This window comes from Passer domesticus, chromosome 1 (genome assembly GCF_036417665.1).
Source record: "Passer domesticus isolate bPasDom1 chromosome 1, bPasDom1.hap1, whole genome shotgun sequence".
NCBI classification, from domain to species: domain Eukaryota; kingdom Metazoa; phylum Chordata; class Aves; order Passeriformes; family Passeridae; genus Passer; species Passer domesticus.
The window spans coordinates 29,507,056-29,519,799 of record NC_087474.1 but is presented as its reverse complement, the minus strand read 5'-3'; the positions used below and the strand labels follow the sequence as shown (position 1 = coordinate 29,519,799).

The 12,744-nt window shown below is 39.5% G+C and overlaps 1 protein-coding gene across 19 annotated transcripts in view; it reads right to left on the bottom strand.

Annotated features, from left to right (window-relative positions):
- The window catches only part of HDAC9 (histone deacetylase 9), a 452,594-nt gene that overhangs the window by 269,935 nt on the left and 169,915 nt on the right, over positions 1 to 12,744 (bottom strand). For 6 of the 19 annotated variants that reach the window (XM_064411586.1, XM_064411662.1, XM_064411594.1 and 3 more), the window contains exon 1: positions 4,967 to 5,416. The exons of 4 other annotated variants lie outside the window; for them this stretch is intronic. In XM_064411586.1, coding sequence (XP_064267656.1) covers positions 4,967 to 5,072 — 106 coding nt within the window. In that variant the 5' untranslated portion in view covers positions 5,073 to 5,416. Of the gene's footprint in view, positions 1 to 4,966; positions 5,418 to 5,457; positions 5,699 to 12,744 lie in introns of those variants that run through there. 9 more of the 19 variants (XM_064411632.1, XM_064411622.1, XM_064411617.1 and 6 more) reach the window with 6 other exon arrangements.

Here is a 12,744-nt window from a genome sequence, read left to right as displayed (position 1 = left end):
TAAAGCAATAAATGACGAAGTAAAAAGCTGTTTTCCAATAAAGAGATTTAGTTCAACACACTGAAGAGAGGGGAGCTAGTGTCCCAGCACCAGCACTAGAGAACATCTGCACTAAATGCAGCGTTTAGTGGTCTCTGAAAAGCACTGAGAGAGGTTTTGAAGCAATGTTTTGCATAGTTTTTTTATTTACTTTCCAGCTTTTCTAACTTGCTATTCTTGTCAGTCTTGTACTTTGAATTTTAGGCTTTTCTCACAACCTATAAATATACCTCCTAATACAGAGCAAGACCATCAGGGAAACACATAACATCAGAAGCTGCAACTGGAATTAAAAAAAAATATTAAGAAGAGACAATGCTATAGCATTAGTTTTTACAGCATTAGACACGTGAAATTGGAAGCATTGGCCTGTATTCAATGTTGTCTCAAACACAAAACAGAAAAAGCAGCATACTTCCATTTTAACATGTTTATGTTCAACTGAATTCACAACTGAAGTTTTGTCCAGCATACATTGCAGGGGCAAAGCTTTTACTCAAAATCAGTGAGAGTGCAACTGTACAAGACCTGCAGATCTATGTTGCTTGTTTCTTCTCATTGTATTGACTGTATATGGCTAAGGCCTTATACTTCCCTAAAAATTAATTAAAATATTTCTGCTACTATTATGAGGAACCAGATTATCTTGTACCTTGCCTTTACAAAAGGCATTGAAAAAGCCACCCTGTTTGTTATCCAAAACTTCCCTATACTGAATTTCCAGACACAACTTTTTTATTACTCTGAAGCTCAGCACATCTATTCTCATTCTTCCTGCTCTCTCCGAAGTGTTACTGCCTGAGATACCATAAATTAAACATTTGTTAAATGTAAGAAGTTTATGTTACCTGATTCAGATACACAAATATGTCAAGTTTTTCATGAGTATCAGAGCAAAACTTTAAATGAACTTGCTTTCTGCGGGTTCTCTACAGGACAAGGTGAGCAGGTGAAAAAAGAAGAAAAATATGGGAGAGCAAACACCAAAGAACTTTCCCTGAAGGCAATATAAATCCATGTGTAAAACAAACCCCATGTATACAAGGTCATGCAGACACATGACAGAGACAACATACAGGACAAACTGTGCACACTGGGGTTTACTGAGGGAAGATTGCTCATGAGCTCCTGTCAACCCACGTACAGCACGATGGGTGCAGCAGTAATTCTGTCATTTATATTCAAGTGACACAGTTTACATTTCCTCACTGGTGCAGAGAATAAACATTCACTACATTCACTTGCAACACCTGTGAAATTGAAGGTATTTTACAAGCCTGTAGGTAGATGAAGCCAATCAAATGAATCATTCTGAACCATTACATCCCCTTTAGAATAGTTTTGCTCTATCGATTCCTGGTTCTGACTGGTATCATTTACTGCGTTTCACAGAAGGATTAGCTGACATAAGCAGGATTGTGTAACTTACTCAGGTCACCTGTCAGCTCACTGACAAGACAAGCATTAAGCTCACTATCTCCTTGAACTCTTGGTTTTTCAACAGAACAGCAGGAAGCAGAGGATGCCTTATCCAATAAAAACCAAGGTGGAATTCAGGCAGGGTACTGCAAGGCTGTACATCAAGATATGGCCAGTGGGGAAGACTTAACAACCTTACCCTTTGAAAAATCAGCACTGTATACTAAATCACCAAAAGTTGGCATTACTTCCTGAAGTCCCACACCTACAGATACCAGGATTGGGTAGGTCCTTCCTTCTCCTTCACACAACTACCATTTATTTAAGAAATGTAGTCTTGCATCAGTTATTTATTAACTACATTTTAATGAGTGTTTTTCCCATAGACTGTGCTGCACCAAATGCCTTTTTTTCAAGGACTTTCAGTTTATTATTTGTACTGTGAAAAGATCAGAGGCCATGATCCAGAGACTGATTGTTAGAATCCACTGTGGCACTACACACACATGCAAATTGAGTATTTTTTGTGTAAAGTAAAAGGGACAGAATAGATAAGTATTATTTCCAGGTAAATAAGAGGCTTTAAATCCCAGATTTATTTCGTAAATGTGATGTTAAAATAACTATGGTACCAAATAAGAATACATTAAAATAATTTTCTCATACAAAGTTGCAGAGCGCTTGCTGCTGCATTTTAGAGCAACAGTACCATATGGGAGAATTTAGTTCAGTCTTCTCAAGACAACTGAAACTGCTCTCTGCAGTAAGGTGTAGGTGTCTGCAAATTACACAGCTTCTTGAGTCAGCGCTGATCTAGATTGCTCCATTCATAATTAGACTTTTGATTGGTACCTATCCAGATCATCTCATTCATAGTATGACTTACAAGCAAGGATGGAGACAGACAGGAAAGGCAGTAATTGAGGGAATACCAGGAGAACTGATTCTCATGTCAGAAATATTTCCTATGCCTGCTCTTGTTAGAAATTTCTTAGACATTTTGCTTTGCAAATCCAATCCATTGAGCAGTGAACTTGTCCTCTTTGAGGATCTCTCCAGCCCATCTTAAAATCAGTTGCATAATATATGTGCATTGTATCTGGACACCAGGAAACCTAAAAATCTGACTGTTGTTGTCTGGTTTAAGTTATTCTTGAAGTCTTTGGAGCAAGCACATCAAGGGTGTAAAGCATAAACTTTTATGGATCTGTTATTTTCTTAACTCCATGATACTTTTTAACCTGAGTATAAATCATGTACATTTAAGTGAAGACAACTTTAAAGTAAGAGCATTGTGGAAAGGAAAATTCAAATTATTGTTTCAAGGCTTCTCCAAATGCTAGTGCATACTGTCATACCAAAGCTATTTCTTTCTTCCCTATATGCATCATAAATGGAAACAATGAAGTTACCAGAACTTATCCTGCAAGATGTTGAATGCACGGGAGATGAAGGTAACCAAGAGCAGCACCAGGCTTTGAGGTTTCATGTGACATGAACTGAAACTGCAGACTATATATAATGTCAACTACTTGTAGTCTAGTTGCATATTTTAAAGGCCAACTGAAACACAGGAATGTTTTATGTTCTACAGAATATATATATATATATATTTAAGTATTTTTTTATCCAGATAATGTTATTGAATAAGGTTTTGTGAGGATTTTTTTGGTCTAAACCCCCCTCTACTCTACTTGGCACTACAGGTGAAATTGTGTATGCTATATGGACTTAATGTATTATCAGATACAAATCAAGAGTTACATGATATTCCTATGAAGAGCTATAAACTTACAGAAAATCACCTCCTTTTCTTGAGTTTCAAATTAAAAAAATTGCTATTATATTAGTTGGCAATTAGAGGGTAGCATAGTGAGATAAACCCCCCAAATTTCACTTGTCAACCATTAATTTCAACTTGACTTAGTACTAAAAAAAACACAACAACAATTAAAAAAAGGAAAACAGGAGGGAGAAGATGCAATCCGCCTTATCTCTAACCAATTCAAAAGCACTGGACACCTGTTGAGCTGTTCAGGAAAACTAAGGAAACACAACAAAGCAAAGCAACAACTCTTGAACAAGAGGTTAACACTGTAGATGGCTTTGCAGAAGAACTGTTACACTTCCAGGAAAACTTTTGCTCTTACCCACAGTCTTTGCTAGAGCTTTGCTGTTCAAAATTATAAACATGTCTTCACCTGATTTATGTCCCTGACAAAGGAGCTGAAACTGGTGATCAACAACCTAAAATTATACGTCAGAAAGGAGCACAAGTAAAACTTCTAGCTCTTTTTCTACAAAGGAGGAAAATAAACAGTTTAAAAACAAACAGACATAGGCTCAGGTGTACTGAGAGAGGTAATATATGAAGAGAGGTATGGTCTACATGCATAATTATCTTTATAAATTGAGGTCATTCAAGTTTTGGGAAAGAAAAAGAAAAAGAAAAAGAAAAAGAAAAAGAAAAAGAAAAAGAAAAAGAAAAAGAAAAAGAAAAAGAAAAAGAAAGGAAAAGTAAAGGGGGCACAAACTAAGACTAAAATACATGCAAATAATTAATCCTGCATTCCACACATGGATCATCTATAAAACTAACACCTTCTGAAAAACAAAGTAAGAAACCTAGGTTTAAATAGACATAAAGTGGAAAACACTGTGCCTCGATATACAAGAGTTTCATCCCAATTAAAACTGTACTGGAATTAACTTTAGGAGAGAATAGGCAAGAGTAGACAACCTGGAATGTTGATGTTTTTAGCCCATCTAAATTGAATGGCAATGATTCTTTCAAGTTAATTTATCCTCAGTAGCAGGTGTCAAACACAGCTAGGAAAGAAATTAGAAAACACAGGGGTAGCTCTGAGGAAACATACATGAGGAAACATGCAGTGCTCTTTCTGAGCACCTTTGAAATACCTTCATGAAAAAACACATCCAATTTACATCTCAGTGAGTCGTTACCTGTAACTAGCATTGCCAGGTTCACAAATGTTTTTAAAGTAACAAAATAAACAATGCAGTTTAAAGACATTTTCCAATAGCACTATAATGAAAAGAGAAAGGTATTGGTATAAAACCCCCTTCATATGCAAACTAGAGAAAAGGAAACTCACAGAAAGAGCAAATCCTGTTTACAATAGACATATGACTAGAATTGCTTATGAGGGGCTCTAAATGCAGCCTCCTGATAAGGTCTGTCTGAGGAAGCCTCTTCCTGTGAACAAGCCTCTACCATGAGCCCCATTTTGCAATCACGCAACAAAACAAACAAGGAAACCCAAACTCGACTTCAGTTGTGAGCATTTTGCTGCGTCTGGAAAGCAGCAGACCAAAGGAGACAAACTCCTCGCAAAAGCAGCAGCAGCTGCAATCTAAAATACTTCCAGAATTATATAACAACAACAAAAATAAAGTCACTTCTTGAAAGGAAGGGTTTTTTCTTGTCATTCTAGGCTGTATGTTCCCGGTCAGCCACTCAAGTCTAGGGCACGGAGCTGTCTCTTACCTGAGCTGATCATACTGTGCATTCTTTGCTGAGCCAAGAGCTGTTCACGTCCAGAAACCCCATCTGAGGAAAAACACGATTCACTCTCGTAAATTGTCTGCAGCATATTCCAACTGGTCTGCACTTCAGCTACACAAGAGATTCATCACTGCACTTGCACATAGGCTTCGGGCACGACCCTCTGCGGTCCTACCTCCTTCAGCGAGGGTCGTGAGATAATACGCTTCAGCAATTAGCAGTGTTTAAGCATTTGCACAAGTATCTATGAGGAGAAGGAAAAGCCCAAATCCACCGTCGGCAGCCCCCGCCCGCAGGAAGGGAGCGGTGAGCGTGCGGGGGGCTGAGCGCTGCCGACTTTGAGCAGTTGCGTTCGGGCAGCGAGCGGCAGGTGGAAGAAGAAATGAAGAAATATCTCTGCGCTTTTGGCTTCCTGGCAGGGCGGGGAGGGGGGGGAAACTGCCTCTAACAAACCATCAAACCGAATAAGCCACCTTTCCAGGGACCCGGAGCCGCGGAGGGTTTAACCGAGCTGACCCCAGCCTAGCCCCCGCTGCCGTGCCCGCGCCCCTCTCCGCTCCCGGCCGGCTGTCCCTCGGCCAGCGGCTGGGCGAAGTTGGCGGGAGCAGCAGCGATAACTCATTTGCATTTGAATTGACACCCTCGTGGCCCAGCGGCGGCAGAAATAGAACAATGGCCGGCCTGAGCCAAAAATAGGTCAAGCATGGCCGGGTGATTGGAGCCTGCATTAATGCGTTTAAAAATACCACAGCAAACACAGCTGTCCAGTCTCCGTCTTTCAAACTGCCGCCCGTCCTCTGCGCGCCGCCCGGCCCCGGGCTCAATTAACCCCTTCCCCCTGCCCAGCCCGTGTCAGTGGGGATACAGGGAGGAGTGGGACAGGGACGGTCCTCGCCCCTCTCCCTCCTCACCCTCCCCCGGGGAGCGTTTGGTGAAAAGAGAGCAAAATGCCACGGCCTCTGCCCGTATGGGTCCTAAAATAACGCTGGGAGGTTTTGCTGGCGATGTGGTTTCTGCCTCGCCCACGCGCAGCCATCCTGCTGTTCTATTTTTGCTGCCCGTTTCTCTGGCTACGCCACAGTTGGCTTTGGCAGGGGAGGGAGCCCGGCGGCCGCCAGCTCCCGGCAGGACCCGCAGCCGCCGCCGGAGAGGCGATTCCGCAGCTAATCGGGCCGGGGGGAGCAGGAGGCGGGGGCAGGGGTCCATGCGGACCGGGTTTTGTACGTGTAGCTATAAGCAGCCTTTCCGTGTTTAGCCTGCTTCGTATAATTCTTATAGTAACTCACCGGTTGTGGCACAGCATGTTAGACACGCTCACCGACTATGCACTATTTGGTTGACTTGCTAAAATTTGGAGAGAGGCTGAGTAGTTCACACTTATTTTTAGAAGCATTAGGCAATTTACACAGCGTCTTTTTCAGTTCTCCAAGATGATGTGGTTTCAGAAGAGCAGCTTTTGACAGCATATCAGACAACAGCACCATGTTCCTCTGTGGTTTGACAAGTTTCACACATGTGAAGCCCGTTTTTCATACCGGTATTTCAAAAGTTGCATCTCATTTGATCATTAATATACCTACATAGATTACTTTCATTTCAGTGTTACAGACAGTACCTTACTTCTCAGAGCCCTACTCTGCCTTACAACACTTTTTACACAGTGACCAAAGCCTATTGTTACCTATTGCTACAGCAGCTTGACTACTCTCCTACCAAAATTATAAGTCTGCTCCCATGTTCCTGCTCTACGGGAGCAACAGTGGCCACTGGGATGTGATTCCTCACCATAATAAGGAAACCAGCACAGAAGCCATGTTGGACCTTTCTAGAAATCCACAGAATTCTCAACTATCAACATAATATTTTGCTCCTGAAGACACAAGAATTCTCCCAGTATCTGGGACTCTCATGCCTTTTGGTGAAGAATCTTCTGTATGCTTACATAGCAGATCAAAGCTAAGGGCAGTATATTTTTTTTTAATATACTTATCACAATTGTGTTACCCAATAAAAGATTCCCAATAACAAAGTACTGTGATGCTCCTGTGATGTTTGGCTACTTGATGGCACCTGGGAAGTCTGCGGCTCAAGTCTTCCCATCATCCCAAACCTTTTCTTCCTCCAGGTGCCTGGTCCTGCTGAGAGTTAAGACCTGCCCCCTGGACAGGGAGAGACCGCAGCAGCTGGCAGCAGCTGGGGTTTTCCCTGAGGAATCCTCAAAATCCTGCAGAATCCTGCAGTACCTATCACTTATTGCTACCCTGCTGTCCCTGGCATCTCTCTTCCCTACTGAGGAAGCAGTGAAGCCCTGCAGATGGCATTGCACCCAGCTCTGCAAAGGGCCACGAGCAGGGGCAGGGGTACTGACAGTGCAGTGACAGGTAGGGTGTTACAGTGCAAGATTTCAGGTGAGCACAACACATACCATTGCATCATTAGTTGCTGACAGTTTGGTATCACAAACGTTTTCTCTGGAAAATAAAAATACCCCAGTGTTTTGTGGGAAATATGTGGCCTTTCCACACTATAGGGCAGTTTAACACAGCGTAAGAGGCATCACCAGCAGAAACAGAAATCTCCTCTAATGCAGAAAAAGCTTTTTATAGACAGAAGTAAATAGAAAAAGTGGAATTGCTTATGACCTTCAGCCAAACAGAACATGACGCTGTTTGGTGATTCAGTGCCTCAAAATAATCAAGTTTCATATTACAGGGAAACACGGCAGGAATAAGTTAAAAACAGGTCAGAACATGGAAAACTGGGGAGTGTGGGATCGGGTATTAGGTACCCATATGTGTTTATAACTTCTTATATATGCAGCTGCATTTTAAAAGATAGTGTTCACAGCTCTAAATGACTTAAAATACTTCAGTAACTAACTAAAAGCAACCTATATTCAAGAGCAGAAAATGTACATTTAGATATTTAGCTGCAAGTGTTCTTAATCCTGACGTATATATTTTAAAGTGACAGACACATAAACTGTCTTATGCTCACTAATTCACAGACCGTAATAACTACAGCATTATGCTTTACATTTTAGATGATACATAAAAACTATATAAAAATATTTTACTTATGAAATCAGTCACCACAAAGGTAGGGTTTTTACAACCTGAATTCTTCCGACTTGCTTTGACATAGTATAAGCCTACTTTGGTATGTGCTTAGGTTTAAAACACATGTGTAAATCCATTTCTTTTCAACATAATATTTAAGCACATGCTCAAATTCTATTGATTGCAATAGAATTTAAACACATAGTTAAACACTTTGCTGAGTCAGCCCAGACTTTAACTGCAAAATCACGTGAATTTAAAGAGATCCTTAAGAGTCCCACAGGGGAAGGATAAAGGGTTCATGCCTGAAGAAAATCTGGTTTTTATTTTTAAAGCTATGGACGTTATAAGGTGACATTTTCATACAGGAACATGAGGAGATTTTTTCTGTTTTTTCAAATGCATTTCCTAAACTTGGAGAAGTTTAATGATGCTGGCGGTGAAGGTAAACTGCTGAAATGATTGAGTGCTGCTGTGGTGACTCTAAATGCAATCAGCCACTTTATAGAAAACTTAAGGCATGTTAGTAGCACTCTGATCTCATTACAGCATTTTCACAATGTGCTTCTCTTATTTTCCCTCTGAGTTGTTAAAAACAAATAAATATAAGGAAATTAAATCTGGAAACCACATTACTGCAACATTAAGAGTAAAAAATGAAGCAGTCAAATTGGAAAGAGCTAGGATTTCTACTGTGTTATTAACTCTGCAACATTATAATTAAGTAATATTTTTGTCTTTTTTAATTTTTGTTTTCCTTTCAAAGTACAAACAGTAAATTACTGATTGTTTTTAGCATAGCCCATTTCTCACATGTTATTCTGGAGCATTGCCTTCATTCATATTAATAATTTAGTTTCAACTTTTGCAGTTTTCTTACTTGTGAATGAATACTTGCATAGATTTTTTTTATCATATTGCTCAATTGTAACACATAAATATTGAACACGTTAAAAAAAGAGATGTTCTCTAGCTTCTAGTCATATGCTTAAATGAGGACATAGCAGTCTTACAGGTGTCCCATTCAACCTTTTTTCAGCCTGTTTTTCATTTGGCAAGTGAAAAGGCAGGGAGTAATAACATGCATCAATGTCAAACAATTCATAAACAAGTGGGAGCTAAATTAAGGTTGCATGAGTAGAATTAAATTTGGCCTATTTCAGTACTGAAGGTTTGAGTTCTAATCTTTGCAGCCTAAAGACTTCCTAACTATTTTTGTGTATCCAATCACTGGGATTAAAAAAAAAAAAAGGAAGAAAAAAATTAACTATTGTATAGAACAGATGTTTCTGAAGCCACAGTTCATTAGATACCATTAGTACCACATGAAACCGAAACATCCAGCATAAATTACTACAGCTTATGCTAGAGGATTAACCATGTTAACGAACAGCAAAAGACTATTACCACAGAGAAGCAGATGGTTTGGGAGCAGCAAGAAATCAGGGGAGATGCTCTAATGGTCTGGTCCTGCTCCTTCTTGAAACTAAGGGACCATATTCCAAGTCCCTGGAGGAGTTAAAATGGATTGCTTAATCCATGTGCTTTGCTTAGAAATACAAAGTACAGGAATGTTTCCAGCCAATTCTCTGTGTAGCAAGCTTTGGCATTGCCTGTGCAGGAATACATAGTGCTTTTCTTTGCAGGGCTGGGAAACCATGTGATGGACATTTTTTAAGTGAGGAGAAAACTGCAATTCTAGTGTTTTAGCTCAATTCGGGCTTCAAAGGAATTTTCTGGGACAAAGAAAGGCATATCTGTAGCTTTAGGGGATTTTGTGACAAACAATGGGAGAGTAAAACTTCACAAAGTTCTGAGGATAAGAAGTGCTATGTAAGATAAATGTATGGCTTTCTTATCATCTCTTGTATAAGAATACAAAGAGTCTTGCATCTTTCTCATGCAAACTAGCTCAGGGATTTTGTAACTAGTTGATGACATCACTTCTTTCTCCTCTTAAAGTACAATTTTTTGTTCACATAAATAAAGAAATTTACTAGAAATTAAGTCTTAGACTCAGGACACCTCAACAGCCTATAGTTGATTACAAGCACAAGACTTGAGTTAAGCATATGCTTAAGGGCTTCATAAATTCAACTTTCCTGAATCACAAAGTTCAAGTAATAAAAAGACCATTTTACACTAATATAGAGCTATGTAGTAAATAAATATTTAAGTTAGGAACAACATACAAAATTGATTTACTCTGTTGACAAAGTTGTTTATCAGGTTGGAACTAAAATCTCCATGTTTTGTGGCAAGACTGAGGTAAATTGCACATAAACAACACAAGCCAAAGCAACATCAGATAAATGATAAATAAATGCCTCAGACCAGCAAAGCACTTTGTCCCTTTTATGCCATTAATGAGTTTAGAGGAGATATGAGCAATATGAGATTTCCTGCCTCTTCATGGCTATGCCCACCTTCCTTAGAGAGACACTAGAGCGGTGCCTGCTGCTCCTGGCTCCACCAGGCACGTCTGGGTGCACATGCACAAAGGAACCCTGGAGCACATCACCTGGGACAGCTACCAATATGTTCAGCATCCTCCAGGCCTTTCAAGCTTGTTGCACACCTGATGAGCAGATAATCTGAGCCTCCATGCAGGGTTTTGTACTGCATGGGCAATCACGGGTAGTCTGGCAGGTCAGATCACCTGGTCACTGTTCCTGGACAATAGGCTACTAAATCCCTATTGCTGGAAAACCAATAGGAACACCATCTCTAGCTTGTAATATATGTCCAGGTTTGAGTGATTTTTTTTTTAATTTAAGACAAGAAATGTAGGCCATGCATGCTGACTGGAGAATTGAACTGTGGAAACCAATGGCTATGCAAAGGATTTGGAATCATAGCTGAAGCCAGCCAACCAAATACAAACTGCTAGGATTACACCAGGACCAAAAAGGCTAATAAAATACTTGGAAATATAAGAAGTTTGTATTGAATAACAGCAGTAAGATGGTATACACATCACAGAATATCTTGGGGTACTGTAACTTCTCCCAGTATAAATACTTGAAAAAGAATGCTGAAAAACTGAGGATTGCTAGGCATGCATAAAATAGGTTTGAAAAACCTTTGAAAACTGGAATCTTAAAGACCTGTGATAGTAAACTTATTGATGAAGCTCAGGGGTGGCTTGGCATTGTTTACAATACACAGGTCAAGATGCCCAGTGGGATAGTAAAATGGTCTTTATTTTAAGAAATAAGTCCTTAAGAAAAATCCATTGATTAGAAAAATTCAAGCCAGAGGTGGACATGCATTTTGAGCATGCTTCAAACACTGCAGCAACTTCCAAATGAGCTTTACATTAGTATTGACCATGTCTCTGAGAAGAAACTTTAACAGTTCTGTATGTCAAGCTTAAGGCAACTTTTGTTGTAGAACTCCAAGACAGGTTTTATCTCATGAGTATAAAAAGTCATGCAGGTAGAATTACAGAATTGCTTTGCTTCAAACAGATCTCTAAGATCATTGAGTCCAAGCATTAATGTAAGTATGTCCAAGTCCACCAGCCAATTCCCACTTCAGGTACCTTCAATGCTAGTAAGAACCACTACATATTGCTGAATTGATGAAATTGATAGAATAATACATTCCATAGTAATATATACAAATATAAACTAATTATTCCTACATCAGAAATAATTTTATTATTTTAAATCATCCTCTCCTGAAAAGCAGAAGCTTAATTTTTGTTTTGTCCTTTTTTTTTTATTTTTATCCAAACTATGTTTACTTTCCTGTGATACTGGAAAAATTTTTACAAGAGTAGAACAATGGAGTGCACTGTAAATTACTTGGGAAAAAAGCCTTTAGGGGAAAAAAAAGAACCCACAAAATATTTGTTTCATTTTGCTATTCAAAGCTGCCCTTTTACATCAAATAATTAGATTTCAAAAATAGGGTCTTTCTAAATACAGGCTTGGATTCATGAAGTGATGAGGTGGCTTTACATAATGTATTACAAGCAGATTATAAAGCTATAGCAGATTTATAGCAGATAGATACCAATGTAGATTGGAACAATTACTCTTTTAATTTTTTTTTAAAAGATATTTTCTTAAATTTAAAAAAGTTAAAATTAAGTCAGATAACTGTTACTACAAGCCACTGGAAGCTTGGCCAAGAAAAAACATTTTACATACAGCACTAAAAAGGGTCTCCTTTAATGTGTGGGCCAAAGAATGGACCTGAGATACCAGGCCATGTGCTTGGCTGTGGGCACACACCAGTTTCTCCCACTGTGCTGCCTGGTTGGATCTCCTTCCTCTGCCAGCATCTCCACCCCTCACAGGGAAGCATTCAAGCACATGGAGAAACAGCGCTGGATGCACAAACATGCCCCTGAGAGCAGTAACAAATTGACCACTGCTGCTCTCTGAAAAGGTCATATCTCATACTGGTCAATAATGTTGTTACGAAACCGCACAAAATCCTCACGGTTAGCTGGGCCAGGATGGCAGCAACCCTTTCCTGGGTTTTTTTTCAAAATATTTCAGTGAACCCAGATCCAGTTTTCATCTAATTTTCTTCATCCTCTTGAACTTTGATAGGGAATGGATCTGCAACTCAAAATGGAATCAATATTCACCAGCTTGGGAGCTGATTTTACACTGCTGGTGAATTTGGGGCAATGTTAAAAGGATGAAACTGTGACTTCCTTGAGTAAACTGTAAATATTTTGCCTGA